This window comes from Acanthaster planci, linkage group LG11 (genome assembly GCF_054643075.1).
Source record: "Acanthaster planci isolate LZ-2023a linkage group LG11, COTS_SCS, whole genome shotgun sequence".
NCBI lineage: Eukaryota > Metazoa > Echinodermata > Asteroidea > Valvatida > Acanthasteridae > Acanthaster > Acanthaster planci.
The window spans coordinates 6,788,630-6,807,716 of NC_141787.1; the positions used below are offsets into that span (position 1 = coordinate 6,788,630).

A 19,087-nucleotide genomic window follows, 5' to 3' on the forward strand; every position below is an offset into this window, starting at 1 on the left:
ACCATCCTCCCCAAAAATGCACTCTTATCTGTGTGAATGTAACAAGATTTGGCACATGAGTAATATGAGATGTTGGGGGAGGGGGTTGTGATTGGCATGACCTAGTTGTGTTTGCAAACAATTTGAGAGGAAGAGGAACACAGCTGGATTAATTCCAGGGGGGCAATATCTCAAAGCCACAATATCAGCACGGGGCAGAGAGCGCCACCTATTGGGAGTGGTGTGTCAGCCACCTGTATGGCTAAAAAGTGAATTATTCATTCCAAGTTTTGCAAGATGTCATATGTGCCAAGATGTATACAGTATATGTAGCACATGATACTGAGGGAATAATGTAAAATGTACATGTATGTTAAATTAGTTGAAAGCACTGTGTGACATAAGTATTGGTGATGTCACACTTTGTCTTGTGTGCACTTTCCAATGATGCCGGTGGATGACCACCGTCCACAAAGCACCACAGGAAAGCACATCCGTAAACATACATGTACATGTAATGTAACCTCTTCAGTACAGAGGTCTATGTCATTGACGTCTCTGTGCACAAAGTGGTGCATGATTGCTTTGACATCAATGTACACTGTACCTCAAAGTTTTATATTGCGCATAGTTTTAGTGCACAAGATAGGTCAGTTTGAAGTGTCCACTGATCAAGATAGGTCAGTCTGAAGAGTTCACTGATCAAGAAAGGTCAGTTGGTTGACTGATCTGGATTTGTTTAACACAAGTCTGATGTTATGGTTGCTTTCTACATGTACGGCACTGGTAAAAGATACACAGTGTTTCACTTTAATTTACAAATAATTAGGAATGTATATGTACATGCAGTTTGTTAATTAATTGGCATTAGTCATCTGTACAAAATTGATAAAGACAGAGAATTCCCTAAATTCCAACCAAAAGACATCATTGTTTTCAATTTCGAAACATAATGCTTCAATCAAATTTTATATTTTCTACTTCTCTAAGCATGTTTCCGTACTGAAGGAAAATTTTCATTTAAAATAAAATCAGAGGAAAACTGTACATTTCCTGTTTTGTTTTGTACTGGAATATCTCTCAGCTGACATTCACATCCAATGAATTGCACTGGTCAGTTGCAGGATTGACAGCACATGACTTGACAGAAAGACAGGCGCCTTCCGGCAACATTGGTTGGGCAAACTGTTGGCATTGATGATGACCGCACTGAACAACTGATGCAGGAAATCGGTCCGAACAGTTGGGGGTCAGTGGCTAAATCCAGCACCAGACACCCAGGATTTTCAGCTAGCCTTGGTCTGAAAGTCCGTGTCAACATTTATTAAGAATGCCCACATAACAAGTTGCCACAAACTAGATCGAAAGCTGATTTATGTGATGGGATCAAGGTTGTGAAATGTAGTTTCTCTTCTCGAAACATCCAATAAGTGGTTGTTGGGAAAAATGGAGAAAGGGGTCACATGTATGTGTATTTTTATGTGTCCTACCCCCATATCAATAAGAAGCTACTGTAACCTTGTAATACCATTTTTTTATATTTAAGCTCAGTGAATATAAAACATTGAGGAATCAGTAAAACCCAGTCACATCATGTATCCCATACTGTAACATGCTCTCAAATAAGCACTGGGAAACTAAATTCTACTTCCAACTATACATTTGTTTTGTCTGCCGGATATTGTCAATACTGCGATCTATTTTTGCATTGGCAAGTGAGGGAATGAAGCTGGCAGTGATGGTACTGTCCTCCCCTGCTAACTCTGGGACCAAGGTTCGAATCCCTCTCGGCCAACATACATGTACGTATTGGGTTTCTGCTCCTGACCAATATGATCATATCAGAAAGGCCTCTCTGTCCAAACGATCAAATTTAACTCACTACAGTGCCAAACATTTTGTGTATGTAAACACACATGTATGAGAACAATTAAAGCACGAGATGTGCACATGAATATGCTACATGCCTTTGATGAAGACTCAGGATAGGCTTCACAATTTAGTCCCTCGGCCAAACATACAAAATTAGACTGCAGAATTAAGTTTACACGGTAATGTCTGTCATTTGACTGCAGTTACTCATGTAAAAAGTTCTGAATCTCCTACCCAGAAATGAGGTTTGACTGGCTTGGGCTATTTTATACAAAATACGCCAACTGTCATAAAATCAGAATTAATGTATGATCATCAGCAGTACTGACCTAATAGAAAGTTCATCAATGTACCATCAGACTTTTTCAAATAGCTTGCATAGACTGTATCTTGTTCAAAGCAAAGATGTTGGCAATTATCTTTATTTACAAAGCAGGATGAACCCATGCCATATTTGGCAGAGTTGTCCCCACGGACTAACAGGTGTCCGCTTGCCAATCAAGCACCATCCTTCTTTATCCGTCACCACCTTGGCCACTGACCCCATCAAACGTGACGCCAGTCCTGCTTCAACACCCACAACCTCTTCTGCGTTGACATCCTCATGAGGCTGGCCTGTGTCTCCGAGCGACGTTGGCAGGAGGTAGGTGATAAAAGGCATGCAGCACTGCCTGCTTGGGTCCCTTATCAGTGAGGAAGCCATTTCGCACACCACCACGATGTGCCCCGACACGAGTTACAATGATGAACACGTTGCAACTCTACTGCATTCAACACATCCCTACTGAAAAATATGGACACCCGACAGGCACTGTGGCAAGACATGTGGGAGGGGCAAGTGAGGCAGAATTGGGGAGGGGAGAATAACTGCGTGTCAGCTTTTGCATGGAAGACTGTTTCATTGTGAAAGCAATATAACCTGATGGTTACCAAGACGATTCTGGATATACATGTATTTCTATATTATTCTAATTTTGTTTCCTATCTTCATTTTATTTCAGTTGTTTTGTTTTTCTTATTGGCTTAGATTTTTGGTTTGTTTTAATTCACTTAAGGCAAGCTCTCACAAAATGACACAATGCATGTTAGAGACACATTACACATGTAAAATTGGTACAAGACAGAGGAGCTGGGATCTACCACTTTCATTTTGCCTACAGCTTGTATGGGCAGCCAAAGTTAGCAGAAATATCCCCTTTGGTTGTTCTTTTATATATTTTACCTCCACTTCCTTCAAAATGGACATTTGTCTCATTGATTTTAGATAGGGTTGTAGTTTCATTTGGTATTTAGTAGCAGGTATATTAGTATCTGGTGTTCTGATAGCTGCATGGGATTTTAAACACTTTGTTAATTATTCTTTTACTTTTGTACTGATGGCCAACCATAGTTTTAGCAACCACTTGTGGAAAAACACGACTGTGACATCAAAAGGGCAGACCCTATTGCGTGGTGGATCCAACATTTACAAAAAGGGAGGCACCAGCGGCTTGTTTGTTTCATGCATATCTGGATTGCGATCAGTGATCTGTCATTGGTTCGTTGACACCAGATCCTGCCTAATACATGTACATAGCGCGAATCAGCTCTGGGATCACCAATCGCGATCCAGATCCGTGTAAAACAAACGGGCCCCATGTATTTGTTGAAGGTACATGAGCAGAGCATTTATTTTCAATGATAATTCTGTCTTCAAAGGCATTAAATAACCAGTTCAGAGCATAAAACGGGGTAACGGGAAAGGTATCTCCCATAACAGGTTCTAGATGGGAGGGTGTGTGAGACTCCTCCTCTGCATTCACGACAGATTCTAAAACTGCATGATGCATGGATGTACCCCCAACATGAGCTACATACGTGTATTGTGCATGAACTTTGCATACACTGTACTAAACTCAATTAAACGTTGCAGGCTCTACTTAAGCATACACGTAAGTAGCTTCATGTGCACTCGTGGGTTATTCCATGGGGTTGGGGCACACTTTGTGATGGTGTCCATCGTTACGTGGGTTCCATAAAAATGAACAGCTATTTCTCTGCATGTGGATTCCAATTTATACATCTTGCAAGGCTGAATACAGACGTGTGTGTTATTTTTACAAAGTAAATGACCTACTCTACATATACAGGTTATGACAGGTGGTAAAAGTTACCCATGTTACAAGGACACCATCACAAATTGTGCCCCAACCTCATGAAATGACCCTCTGAACATAACATAAAAGACAATACAGAGAAAGTAAATTGGAATGTGGTTTTGTGCATTTCACTTCCTCATAATATGCACCAAGTAGATGGCTGTAGCTCAGTTTTTTAGTAATTAGTTTCACTTTCAATGTGGTTCCACTTTAATATATGTAGGTACATCAATGCTTACATCTGCTACTGCTCAGGTAAAGAAAATGTTTGTCCAGGTTAACATGTCCCATCAGGGTGCTGCTGATCTCCAGTTCCTTACAAAGCCATTGGGTATACGTGCATTCTATTCTCCTGGGACGGGACGCTAATCCATCATACTTCTTGCCAACCATAAATATCAGTGTACAATATCCCCTCAGTAGAGAAATAAAATTGTTGGTACCCTGTACAACTGCCGCAGAAGAATTTTCAAAGTGGGGGGCCAGATGTGAGACTATCAGTTATCAGCCATTAAAAGGCTGATCCATTAAGCCTTGTCCCATTATAGGACCTGCAAAAGGGGGGGGGGCTGTGACCCCCCCAAAAAAGTGGGAGGAACCACTTCTGCTGTCAATGACCCTGTACTCGCTGAGCAAAAATACAGAGCCTACTTCTCTGTCAACTGAACGCTGAATGAAAAACTCACTTGGTTTTTTCATTTGCAGGTTCAAAGCCAATTTGGCTAATTTTCTTTGCTCATACGAAAAGAGTGCACGTTCCCCCTCATGGTTCATTTGTCAACATTTTTAAATGTTTACAATTTAAAGACAAGCAGCTTCAACTCTGTCAAGATCTCACCAATCGAGGACAGAGTTAGTCTTTGGGCAACACCCAACTGCAGAAGCATTGCTGCATGCATGGAAGCCAGTAAAAAATTAGCCGATGACCAATTCCACAACTGGGACACAAAATATTAATGAGATTATTCTTTTGTTCACAGCTACAAAATGAGAAGCTGCTACATGTATATCAGGTTACATTACTGTGATGTTCCCATGCTCACAAAGGTTCTTCACATGCACATTTCAGTAAATTCCTTTGCAACCAGTGAGATGTGATTTTGCAAAGTGCAAGTTCCAATTAAGGAATTCATGAGACTGCCCTTTAATGTGATACAGGTACATGGCATGGCAGTAATGGTGCTTCCTCGGATAAGTCGACAAAGACATATGCAAGGACAGACTGTTACAGACTGGATAAACTCTGCTTGTTTTGTTGCTTGGTGAGCTCGTAAAAAAATACCTTGCAAAAAGGGAGGGAACTTCCTAACTACCTGAACCCTGTATCGGTGTACTGAACAGTGATTCCTCTTTAGTAAGATGTTTGTTGTCAGACTATGCATGTACGTGCAACTCTATCATGGGGAAATTGACTTTTGTGCGAGTTTGTGAGAAGCTCATGTTCTGAACTTGTCTTTGACACTACCTTCAAAACTGTCAGTTGGAAATTTCCAGTGGTCTGTCTTTAACCCCTTCACGCCGGGACGCGTTAAGACACGCCATAAAAATTGAGATCCTCAGCCCGCTTTTCAGCTATTGTTCTCGGCCCACGCTCGAGCAAACACGGTGAAAGAAGGCAGACCCTGGCTCTTGTGTATATGGTAATTGGTCTTTGTGTGTAGCCCAGAAATGAAAAGACCGAATTCGCATCATAATCACCAGCTTCACAATAGTCCCCACTTTGAAAAGAGGCAACGGGAATGTGGAAGCTTGAGTAGAGCCGTATGCCACCGAAGAATCATCCTTTTCACCGTGTAATTCAAAGCATGCTGGGCACGCTGGGCCACAAACCGAGAATTTGCTGTTTGGCAGGTGGCGTTCGTGGCCAAGCAAGGCTGGAATTCTTGGAGTCGGCTTTCGGAAAGAACTTTTCCTTTATAATTTCAAAACATAACCTAGACAATGCAGAGGAGACCAAACTGTAAGCCAGAATGACATTTTCATTAGAAAATCAATAATGCTTTCATTTTTACATTCATGCTGTACATGAAACTTGAATTACTACTTTAACAATTTCATTTCCACAGTTTTTCTTACTGACTTCAAACATGCACTGCAGTTCATTTGGATGTACTCAGAAATTGACCTTATTACATGTATTTCTGGGTGGAAATGATTTTTGAATTGCAGAAGAGAACAACATCATTATGAAAAAAATTCTTGAAATAAATCCTACAAATTCAGTGAACGCTTGGACTCTTTTTTTCAAGAATTTCACTGCCCAATTGAGCATTTTGGTCACAATTTTCTGTTAACAGCATCACACACAATAAGGAAATTATGAGAGGAACTGTGTAATTGGATGACATGAAAGCACAGATATGATAGGCTAATAAACTAATAATAGGCTAATGAACTCCCTCTTGAAAAAAAATGCAGAGGGTACAATATAGCTGGCAAACTGTGAACGACAGCTGGCATCAGCTAAATGAAGTTAAAATATTTCCTCTGGGGTTGACCAGTTCCCAGACTCCTGAGGATATGTGTTAACTCTCAGGGATCTACGAGAAGCTCATTGATCCCACCTTTATCAATGCACCAATCTGTTTCCCTTTTTTAATGCCTGTAGATCCGTGTAATCCCTGGGTGTTTTAGGCTTAAATATTTAGGGCATAAAGCTGCAACCAATTTCTAATGAATCATGGGCATGTTGGTTTAAGAAGAAGCTGAGTTTACTGGCCGTCAGGCTTCCTACTAATAGGAAACCCACAATCAATGAAATCTTACCAATTTCAGCATGACCAACCCCGATGCAAACAACCAACAATACAACTTTCAGGAACCTCTTTTCTGACGATGCCATCACTGATGTTTATCTGTATCTGGCTGTTACCTCACTAGGAAGATTTCTTATGAATTGCTGCAATTAATGACAAGATAAGAATCAAACTTACAGCATGTGCAAACATGAAAAATTAAAGCATACTCACACAATTTAACATATTGACGGCTGTGCACAATTTCAACGGGGCATTCTCATTTGCGAAGCGTTGTACGCATGAATGCTTATTTAATAGGTTCCTTTCAGGTGTCTATTTGAACGTGAGCATTTTACATATATACATGTATGTCCTCAGTATTACCAGCAGCGTATTTGTTGTGTCCTTTGGTGATGCCAGTGTATTCAATTTACATCACAATAGCCTTTCACTTCCTACAAGTATACTCAAAGTTGACAGTTAATGAGTTAATGGGACCTAAAATGAGATATCACATTTTATGAAATTGTTGGAAGTGAGCTTCAGATTGGAATCAAAGTTCAATTCAAAATTGTCAGGGGAAGGGAATATTTCTACATGTATCTGACCAAAAAGAGAGTATAATGAATTACAGGGATTTTTTGTTCAAACTCTGCAATACCGTTTTGCAGGCCACAATCTATATCAAGGAACTCCAGAGAAACAAGAGCATACAAACTTAAAAATACCTTGAACATGATTATCTGAAAATCTGTCTTTTATCAGAAATAATAAGTTTAGAAAATGGGAATTAAATTAGTCTGAAAAGTTTTTGATTAACCCTAACAGTCCCAAATCCTCCAATTTCAATACGATTTTAAATCCACCATTCGGAGTTAGGGTTAAGGTATGCTCAAAGATCTCAGCGGGCCGTCCATAAATATGCATTTATAATACAATGTTGTCACAACAAAGTAATACTTGCAAAATGTTTCTAAAAATTAGCGAGCAACTTTGAATGTTTAAATGATTTTGGGCAAAATGAAATGTGCTGTTAATTTAAGAAATTAATTTTCATTAAAAAATACAACAGCAAGTGCTAATTTTTCAGCCTATGGAATAACTGATTGATCATTCTTGAGTATATCACATTTTCTATCCAGTGAAACAAAATATTTCTACTACAAATAATTTACGTTTTTAACAAACCAAACATATACCAGTGCTGTGAATTAAAATAAAAGGAAAGAAAATTTTTGTTCAATAAGCCACAAGGAAACAGACTTGGTGCTCATGATGATCATAGCAATGACAAGGAACAGAAAAAATTGACTGGATTACGATTTCAACCTGTGGCCTCTGGGATACCATGCCAGCACTCTACCAGCTCAGCTTCCTATCTTCACCAGGTGTACATGTAATTTCTTGGCTCATCCTTGCAAATTACATTTTTGTTACTCACCTAATGTGCACACAGAGTATCAACAGGTGTCGTCAAACTTGGTCCATCTAAAGTTTCATGCTCAGTCACAGGTCAGGATGCACACATGTTCTTAGGCTTCTTGTTACTATATCTGCATGAAACACAAAAGAATGAATACCTTATCTTCAATGTGTGAAGCACTGCATTCCATGAAACAACCCAATGTGGCTTGAGCCAAGCCAACCCACTTCTGTCCAATCAGTGTCACTTGCCACACTTAATTTGCATAAGTGATTAATATTCATGCTCCGTTTGGTTGCTTCAACTGTGCCTTCATTATTAACAAGTTGACAACCTGGGGTCAATGCAACATGTATACACCTCTTTAGACTCAAATTAACAAGCGAGAGTAGCACTACTAAGTACTAAGCACAAATCAAATGATAAATTTGTGCATTAAAGTAAATGTACATAGTAGAACTACATGTACCCGTACAGTATCGGCTTGCTGATCGGCAAAGCTGTTCAACAATTTGTGTTCTGATCATAACCTTTTGGTGAACTGCTACCGGTGTCCAATTACATGCACTTGTTAATTGGATTCTGCCTGGACTGCCAGCCACTTCACACTTCTACAGAACAGTCAATGGTTGCCTTGAGCGAAAACAATCCTTTTTATCTAAGATACACACAAGTGACCTTGGACATTCTCAAGGAAGAGCTCATTATTAGCTGCCAGTGAGTGGTACTAAGTGATGAATGGCCGTAATAAACAGTACACCACATGCAAGCATAGCACTGCAAAAACAAAAAGTCCTCTGTAAAGAAGACGTAATACTGCATAAGTTCCAAATAAAGAGCGCATAATTCCACAAAGAAGTAGACAAAGTTAAAAATGGAAATTCAAAATGTCTTCATAAATACAAGCACCACAATAACAAAGCCCAGCGCCAACCACTGCACACACATTTGTTCACGGTGTAAATTAAGGATTCCATATTGTTCTTAAGTTCATGATTCAACATTTTGTCAACAGTTTCCACTGGCTTTGAATGCATTTGCCACATATGAAGACTCTTGGATCCGCGTCCTCAACTAAAACATAATTTTTCTCATTTATCCCCACTTTCCTTCATAACATGCATCTGAAGACAAGCGACAGTCTTCCAAATATATGTATGTACGTGTCTATGTTGTTTAGGGTAGGGGCACAGGAAAGCCTCATATTACAATCCAAATTTCAAAATAAAAATCTCCCCCACGGTATGGCCTTGGCTGCAACACTGCATGTATGTACAATGTACGGCATCCAAATTATCCATCATTAGTATCCTTGCTGTCCCACTTGCGTCACTCCAGTTTATCTCGACGTAATGCTCCGCTCACTCAAGAGCTGCGTTTCCATCCCTGACGGATACTCCCCAACTCTGCTCATCGCTCAGTAATTCCCAGCAGAGTCCCTCATTTCTGGTCTTTCTTCCTGTCAGCTGCACATCAGCGACATTCCACGATCAACACACACAGACACATGCATACTCACTGGGCCTCTACCACATTTCGGCAAAGTCATCACCCCCCTAGATCTAGACTAATTGCCGCTACTACACCCTCCTTGAACAACCACTCAAGCATCTCTGCTGCGTCTCACCCCTAATCCCTCTCCCCTATTCAGAAGAGACAGGGTGACCCCCTCCCAACACGTCACCCCCCAGCCCTGGCCAATTTAACTTCTTCAATGGTCCATGCACTGTAGGGTAACCTCATTAAATAAAGGGACCAAGAAGTTAAGTTTTTGCTCCATCGACAGGTTCATGCACAGTACACCAGAAGAAAAGCCCATGGCCATGAATGTTGGGTTGATGTAATTGCAGAGCACTTTTTTTACAACTGATGTCCATGCTTATTCCAGAATACTTCAGACACAATTTACAAGCTATGGATTATCTGAAGGTCTGTCTTAAAATACTGATACAAATACAACTAACTGAAGACATTTGTGTTTTGAATTCTTCCTCCGAACAGAATAAAAACAACAACAGATTTGGGGGAAATCTGCTGCAGAACCAGCTTGTAACACTGAAGCTTCCGCCTCATTCATGTAATGCATGACATCACCGTCTTGCTCGTGAATTTGTCATCGTTTTAAAGAAATGAGAAATTCGATTCAAAATCAACACTTCTCTTATTCTGTTTTTGATAGAACTCCGCCAGGTTATCTGATGGGGATAATCTGTTGAAGTCAAATTTCTGACAGAATCTATTGAGATCAGCTGAATACACTAATCTCCACTGCGCAAAATTCATGTAAACCAAATTTTTATTTTCATGATGGGACAAATTGTGCTCCACACAGGTTGCATGTTAAGCACAGAAAAGTGAAATTCACCCCGCTTTTTTTTCATTTTCACACTGGGACAACTTCAATGCTGGATTTACTGTTTACATGCAAATGTAACAATTCCACATTTGGAACATGCCATGGTTGAAGCAAGTTGGCGACACCATTCACCTCAATTTATATTTTCACAAAGGGACAAATGAATAAATAAGATTATAAATTTTCTGCATTGGAAAGTGCAATATCAGGCCATTTTATTGTAGTTTAGTGTGGTATTTACCTAATGAATCACAAAGCAAGACTTGTCACTAGATGAAAAATAGTGAAGAAAGTTGCACAACAAAAACGTGACACTGTTTTAAACACTTTCAGAACTACCAGTACGGCGGTACTGTGAGAAGACTACACATGAATTCAAACTTAACACAAACCGGAAAAACTACGAGAATTCTAGTTCCTACTTGACAGACTTGAATCCTCCACAAAAGTTTGATTGAGTGGGATGGATAGTGTAATAAACTGCACAGTTCCTTTTACACTTTCATCAATGGGGTACTGACTCAAGCTCAAGACATGCTGCACAGCTTATCCTGATTCTGCAACCCCCAATTCTCTGTATTTACAGCCCGTGGCATAATACTATCTTGACTCGTTATCAAAAATCATAAGCCCTAGACAAACTGTGGGTCTGCGAAAGTCCTTAGGGTCTGGTTTTGGACATCATCATCACTGAGTCACAAACACTGTACAGCGTCCATCTAAAATCGTGTTACCATCACTATATCAAATACTGGTGACCTGGGTCTTGACAATGCATGAAGAAATATCTTCATCATAATCTGGGACGGATCCAGGGGGCATGGGGAATACACACCCCCCTCCCCTCTTTCACCAAAGAATAGATAAATTTTTAAAAGGAAAAGGGGGGTCAAGAAAAAAGAGGGGCTATCCTGCCTGAAATTATACCACAGAGCACCTGGAATTCGATCCAATAATACCTTAAGTGGGCCCTGGACCCCACACTGTAAGGGCTTCGTGCTACACGCTCGCAGGCATTTAACCATTGCTACTTTAGTTCAACCCCCCCCTTCCCCGTTGAAAATCCTAGATCATGCTCCCCTCCCCTTTTGGAAAGCTTGACTTTAGCAGGTCTAATGCACACCTGTGATGGGGAATGATCTGGAAAAATAATAAAGCATGTACCTCCCCCCCACCCCGATTGAATTTCCTCCTATTAAAAAAAATAGAAAAACCATTGATTCCCGCAGGACAATGTAACATTTGCCCCCAGTCCATTTTCAGAAACATCCTTCACACCTAGGGTGCCTTCCAACAACGGAACAGAAAGGGGTCAACTTCTTAACAAATTAAAAAAAGGTCTTGGCACTGAACTGGGTGTTAGTGATAAGAACAACCAAAGTTGTTCGGACCGATAGATATAATGCCGGGGGTGATCCCACAAATTGGGTCTTTCACTAGAACTTCAAAGGCTTGATGGGATAGGAGGGCGTAAAAAGGTCATCTCTTTTCAAACGACGTGGCAACCACACGTACGCAGATGGATATATGCGAAGTCCCCACACGCATGCCCTACATGTATACATGTACATTTCAAATGACTAGAAAGTCTGCAGTTCCAAGTATTTTAGCACAATCTGAGGTCTAAAGAGAAAAGATAAGATTGGTTTTGTACCATCTAACAACTATAATTGAGAGGAAACCTCATCCTAATGCATGTACATGTACCATCTACTGCATTATCACTGTCATTTGCACGTACATGTACTGTATGCTGGACAACAATTCCAAACTTCTATTCTTGAGACTGTTTTCCATATGTGAAAATCTCCACAGTGACTCCCTCTGCAGTGGACACAGCACTCATCTTCTTACAATCCTAAAAGGCTGTCAGAAAGAAAAGGATGTTTTTTTTACAGTTTACAAGTCGACAGTTCTTTGTTCTTTTGAGCCAGGTAAGCAAGCACCCAGAGTTCATTTATTGACTGTGCGTTACCCGGGGCAACAGTACATGTAGGAAAGTGTCATTGGGGTTTTCATAGATGACATCACTGATTTCAACATTCATTTCCCTCTTGGAAAAGTCCTCAGTCTGTCACAAATTCCCCCATGACATGACGACAGCCATTTCCTGGACTCCACCTCATTTTGGCAGGAAAGAACAGTGTTGAAGTCTGAAAGAACATACCTCACATGAATTCCCCGCGAGCCAATCACAGGTACCGGTAATCCGGTTCCAAGTCAGGCTTATAACCTGTAGGTTTGTAACCTTGCTGATGACAGCCGGAGGCATTCCTTTGGCATTGTTCACCATCAGTCTGTTATTTATAATGTGATCATGTGGTGAACAAACATTCTTGCAGCACTGACTTGTGAAGTTATAGTTCATCTTACATGTCTTAGTGCAACTCACTAACATTTATATGAGAAATTCCAACTGGGCAAAACAAGTACATGTAATTTCTCTTCCAATTCAATCAAGAGTTCATGTTTTGCCTGACATTTAAAGCTAGGGTATAATTTCAAAATTAGCATATGGGGCAACATGTACAAGTAAACATGGGTGGGATCTGTAAATGTATTCATCAATGAAAAGTGTTGCATTGTCCATTTTTAGTCTCTACCATTTGGCAATGTCATGCATACATGTATGAAGCACACAAAGTTCCTGACTAATGCTCTCCATATGTCAAGACCCAAGTTTCTACAATCTTTTCCATTTTCCAATTCTCAAAGGGAGAAAAAAAGCAAATCTCCCTAAGTCAGTTTCCTATGCTAAAAAAATATTTGATCAAGCGAACTGGCTGCAAATTGTTTGAATTAGAGGCACACCTTAAAATAGGCTGATACTCACGGACCTCCATTAACACATTAAACAAGATTTTGGAAAAAAAACTGCCCCAACCACAGTGTTTCCTTTGACTTGATGAAGCAGCTTGTTATGTACATGTTAAAAACACCAGCAAAGTCTGTAAAGGGACTCTCTGAAATGTGCATGCAAAAGCAGAAGATTTCTCTACAAACATTGCAAAAGGTAAAAAGGCAAGGATGGACCGGGGTCTAGTGTCATGAAGTCAATAAGCAGACAAGTTTTGTTAGCTCAATGTCACTCTGAAAAACAAAAACAGCTCTAGAGAAGAGAAGCAGCTCTAGTTACCATTATTGTTCTCTGCAATGTTGTATTAACTTCTTTTATTAAATTGGCCTCTTAAAACCTTTTTTGGTTAATTTATTGGAAAGTGCCCATCTTATATGTGTAAAATTGTCCATTCTTTCCTGGATAACTAAGGGCACTATTGCTATGATGTCATTCTGGGTAGACAATGTTCTCTTGGGGGTTTCTGAGTCATTCTATAAATTCAGGGTCGAAAAGTGCGATGTTTTTGTGTCTCTGTTACACCTGACCTGTGTAATTTGACATGGGGATTTGTATCACTGAAATTGATTTCAAATTATCTCTATTTGTTTGGGCAGGTAATCTGCATTAATTCAACATTCTTAAATAAATATATTAGCGAATGTGTTCAGAACTTTAATACACGTACATAATCATCAGATTTGACAGAGACATTAAAACAAATCCGACCCCTAATTCATAAAATTACCTTTCTGTTCAAATCAGTGGCGAAAAAAAGGTTTGCTAGCTGAACAATTTGTAAGAAACAGTTCCCAATACATGTACACAATATTACAATTTACATTGAATAACCCCTTTTCTACAATGTACAATGTACACGTGCAGTACTACACTTGTACATGTATGTTGTAATAAGTGCATGTATATGTAGATGACCAACTTGCATGAGATGGTTACATTGTTTGTTTTTTTCTTTTCAGGCTTTTTTCTCTTACTTTCAAAGTTTTAATGTACTGACTAAAGAGTACTTATTTGAAGCAATGCACCTTTGGAAAAGTAAAAAGTTCCACAATTGTTTAAATTATAATGCCCTGCCCTGCTATTGACGTCCATTACACTATTCAAGCAGGAAATGTTCCACAATGCCCAAGCAGGCTTGTGTGTATTAAAGTTCTTTGACACAAGTTGGCAGGAGTACATGTATTTCTTGATCTCAGTCTAAATTCCACAAGGGGTGTTCCAGACTGTTTAAATTACTACATCCATATGACACTCAGCAAAGAGTGTACACTGTATGAACATTTGATTCCATTGTCCCTCCTTCTGACTTCCTTTCAAGGTCCACAATTGTAGTTTCCTTCCTGTACTGCCCAAAGTGACGGCTGGCCGAGCTAGACGATCCAGCAATAATGGACATGCAGACCTCAGCATGAGCAATAACAAGCACTAACCATAAACTTGGCAACCATCCATGCACATTCTACACTCAGATCATGTACGCTACTTTTTTCCAAATGCACACTACAGTTAAGTACATAGGCATACATTGCATCTCTTCCTTTTTCATCCTGTGATACCGTGTATAGCATTTTTGGCATCAAAGCTGGAATATAAGCTCCCCTGCCCGTTTTCTCAAAAGGTGAAGCATATGCACATGTACATGTAGTTGCAAAGTCCCAACTTTTGTCACCCATTGTGACGTCTGGTTGATTTTCACAGTAAATAGCAAAATTTGGGGCCTAGCAATTATGCAGTCATGGGCCTACATCAGAGCTAGCTTTCCAACTGTCTGAACATTTTGAGTAGTCTTGTTATTGGGTAAAATGTGGGAGTAAACCTTCTCAATAAACCAAGACAAACAGTACACGTACATGTACATGTACATACCATATACATGTAACTCCTACTACATGTACATGTAGGTGTCACCTCCAACAGCTCTTGGTATTGTACAAACAAAATTAGAAACCAAAACAACTGAACTGTATATAAGCAAACTTCACTGATCGTCACAACTGATACAGATCTACATGTATGCACATCATACGCAGCACAACCTTTTCATTCAAGTAGACGAGGCATTACATGTACATACCACTTATTATTTTACTTTCAATTTTTTTTTCAATAATGAGGTCAGTAACAATGCAGCCAATTTTTACTTTTCAGTGAAACTGTCCTCTTTTAAAAATTATTCCACACACAATGTACCCCAGAGAATGGCTTTAAAACGCATTTCAAAATGCCTTGCACATTCTGAACAAAAACATAAATATATGGATAGTTTTTTCAATTTCCTAGTTTCTGGCTTTTATGGTATCAAGATATCAAAGCTCTTGAGATCTTTCCAGAGAAAAAAAAATCACAAGCTTGCTAGGATGAGACTCAACCGTGAGCTTGTGGTTACCAGTGACCACAATCCATCCAGCTTGCCAGGTTCAACAGCTTTAATCTGACACAGCAGCAGCATCTACTGTCAGTGAGTCTTGAGTCAATATAACATTGTATGACAGTTTCATATGCAGTGGTATAAATCTATGAGGTCCACGAGTTTGGGGAAAATAGTTAAAACTGAAAATTGGAAATCTGGAAGGGGGGGCCTTGACACATTAAACTATTAAGGGTGATGTTCTTGATACATAAATGTACATATATACATACATACATGTATACACTGTCGATACATGTACATGTATGTATCAACATGTACATGTACGTTATGCCTTGACCATATAAGGCAGTGGATATTTAGCCGTGAACTACTGTAGTACAAATATGCTTCTTTTTTTTTTTTTAATGAGCACGGCAACTGAACATATAGAGTTTTGACCGACTTAGACATTTTACAAGCTGGGAAATTTTATCAGGTTCATATACACTGTAATTAGGAAGTCAAGGTCATGGAACAGCATTCAGGCCGTGCAACGTCAGAATTTTTCGCCTTTGACAAAAATTCACAAGTCACAAGTCACATAAGGGAACATGTACAGGTGTAGGAGAAAAAAATGGCAGGCAGCTTCTCTGGGAATCCATGGATTATCACACGCTCTTGACTCACTTGGGTACGTTAAAACGTACTCCTGAGCACTCAGCACTGAGTACATGTACGACCCACGGGTCAGCAAAAGTACATGTATACTCTCGCTGGAGGGGGGGTACACTCCTGCACCCGAATGTAATGCGCACACATCCTACTTATGTTAACCGGAATAACCGGGCAAACGCAAGTATGGTTTATGGGCTACCCACGCACTCGTGTTGATTCACTCCAATGGGGAAAATTCTGCCAACATATGATCTGACAGTTCAATGTCGACTGTTCAGAACAATATAATGTGTAACTGGATGATGGCAAAATATCCAACTGCCATACACACATTTACATGTAATGCACTTGAAATTTTTGGGCTGTTTGATCAACAAGTGGCACAGTTGATCTCTGTTACACGTTTACAGTTTAACGATCTCTGAGACGATTCTGTCAAAGATTTATATTTTAAAACAGTTGGTAGTGAACGACCATCACTACAGTCACGGTTAAAAAATAAAGGAGGATCGTGATTTTGCACTCGATATAGACATGATAGAGGAAAGAAGGCAATCTTGAGATGGCACCCTCCTGACAGTGTACATGTACAAAGGCAATGGGTGTCAAAAAAACTATTTTACGTAATTAATACACAAATATCACATTCACTTGACACGCTGCACACAAAGTTATGAATTGTTTTCTAAGTAAAATGCTTCAAAATGCTTCAAGACTTTTTAGGCCATGTTATCACTTTCTGAAGGCTTGTAAACCACTGCAAGGAAAATTAGTGATGTCTGTACATGGAACTCTTACCAATAGACTACTCTCATTTTGCTCACAACTTGTATAGGCAGCCAAAGTACTGTATGCAGAAATACCACCTTTTGGTTGGTTTTTAGTCTCACCTCCAATTTGATCAAAGTGGACATTTGTCTCATTGATTTTAAATAAGATTGTATTTTAATTTAGTATTTAGTAACTTATCTGGTGTTGGGATACCTGCATGGGATTTTTAACACCCTGCATGGGATTTTTAACACCCTTTGAATCATTCTTTTACTTTTGCACTGATGGCCAACTACTGTATAGTTTTAGCAACCACTTATAGGAAAACCACAACCCTCACATCAAAAGAGCAAACCTTAATAATATACTTTCTCACACACTTTTGTTTCTTGGTAAAAAAATAAGAAAGAGTTCCATATGCGGATGCCACTTGACACCCTGTGCATAAACCCTTGGAAACATTATAAGTGTTTTCTACAGGGGTGTGAGTGGCCTTTAAAAATTAAAGCTGAGAATAGCTAGCAAAAAGCTGAAATGTAAGAAGTCCCCATACGTTTGTACACCGCAGGTGCAGAAAAAAATATCAGCTAAAAAGCTGATTTTTCACACCTCTGTTTCTAAGAAAACGACTTAGTATTTTCAATCCTATATCAAACTTTTTCTGGACATGTTTTTACTTTCTAATGGCTGATTGGTCACTAAAGGGAATACATGTAATTACATGTACCACCGTCCGTATATGGAACTCTGTCTAGAAATTATATTGACTTTGCAATGACTTGTCATTTTCGGAGTTCAAAAAGGGTTCTCAGGGATACTGGATTTTATATGCTTTCCCTTTTTACTACAGTCAACATGATTATAATACTTTTTTTATTTGCATTATTTTGAAAAAGGAAATGTGAGAAAGAAGTAAATTACAAAAATAAATTACCGGTATAGGCCTATGTTGAAATATCTTGAGCCTGGCACATGAAGATCACCTCCACTCCAGTAGAAACATCAACTTCTGAATAATTAAAACATTTTGCATTCAGAGATGAACAATGTAGGATGAATCATCCTTCATTTTTGGCCACTCCCTCCACACTTCTGACTACTTGTATAAAAACAAATTTAAAAGTTATGTTTACTGTTTAATAAATGATCGATTGAAAATATCACGTTTGCTTCACTGACAATTGAAACCTGGTCATCTGCCGCTTACATGTAACGTCATTCATAATGACAAGGCATGCAATGTAAACTGCCTTGATAATATCACTGTTATCACTAAATACGACGCACGAGCGAAGGCCAAAAGTTACACTTTCATTGACTTTTTTGCCTTTTAGTTGAATTTAAAGACAAAATACGCTTACCTGAGCGTGAAGTGCAGTAACAGGCATCGAATCCATAAAAATAACGGGTTTTCGCACCTTCTGATCACTTTTTGGGTGTTTTTCTAACAGGTGCATTCAATTCATTTTACAGGTGCCCTCAGCAATTTTTCCCGTGAGTGAAAGTAATGTTATCAACCGCCGATCTTCTGGTACTCAGGTACAATGCCTCAGATTTATTAGTAATCCCAAATTGTGACGTCTAGGCACCAGCCGGCCTTAGCGATCGAAAGCGTCTCCCTATTTGCATAATTGATAGGGAGGGCGCTGTGTATGAGTTACGGCAAATTTCTTGTATGGGCAAATTGCAGCTTCAGTTTTTTTTTCCCCGAAAAATAATTCAATAACTGATTAAAATGAGCCCCGACCTTCCAAATAAAGATGGATTAAACTTGAATTTAAATTATGTTCAAACGTAGGACGCGCTCTGGATTGCAGAAACAGCCTCTCACCCATCCAATACTAGTTTACGACCGCTTCAAAGCAGCTCAGTGCAGGACGCGTATTTTTTTCCTAGGAGGGTCAGGGCAATTATCATATATGAGCGTG

At 39.4% G+C, this 19,087-nt stretch overlaps 1 protein-coding gene across 2 annotated transcripts in view; it reads right to left on the bottom strand.

Moving 5' to 3' along the window:
- Positions 1-18,696, bottom strand: part of LOC110988113 (contactin-5-like) — a 136,063-nt gene extending 117,367 nt beyond the window's left edge. The window contains exons 1-4 of one of the 2 annotated variants that reach the window (XM_022251365.2): positions 18,521-18,696; positions 18,094-18,168; positions 8,169-8,280; positions 6,756-6,888 (exon numbers count right to left, since the gene is read on the bottom strand). In XM_022251365.2, the coding sequence (XP_022107057.2) occupies positions 6,756-6,831 (76 nt within the window). In that variant the 5' untranslated portion in view covers positions 6,832-6,888; positions 8,169-8,280; positions 18,094-18,168; positions 18,521-18,696. The remainder of the gene's footprint in view (positions 1-6,755; positions 6,889-8,168; positions 8,281-18,093; positions 18,169-18,520) is intronic. The other variant, XM_087143618.1, reaches the window with a different exon arrangement.
- Between the last annotated feature and the right edge of the window lie 391 nt (positions 18,697-19,087).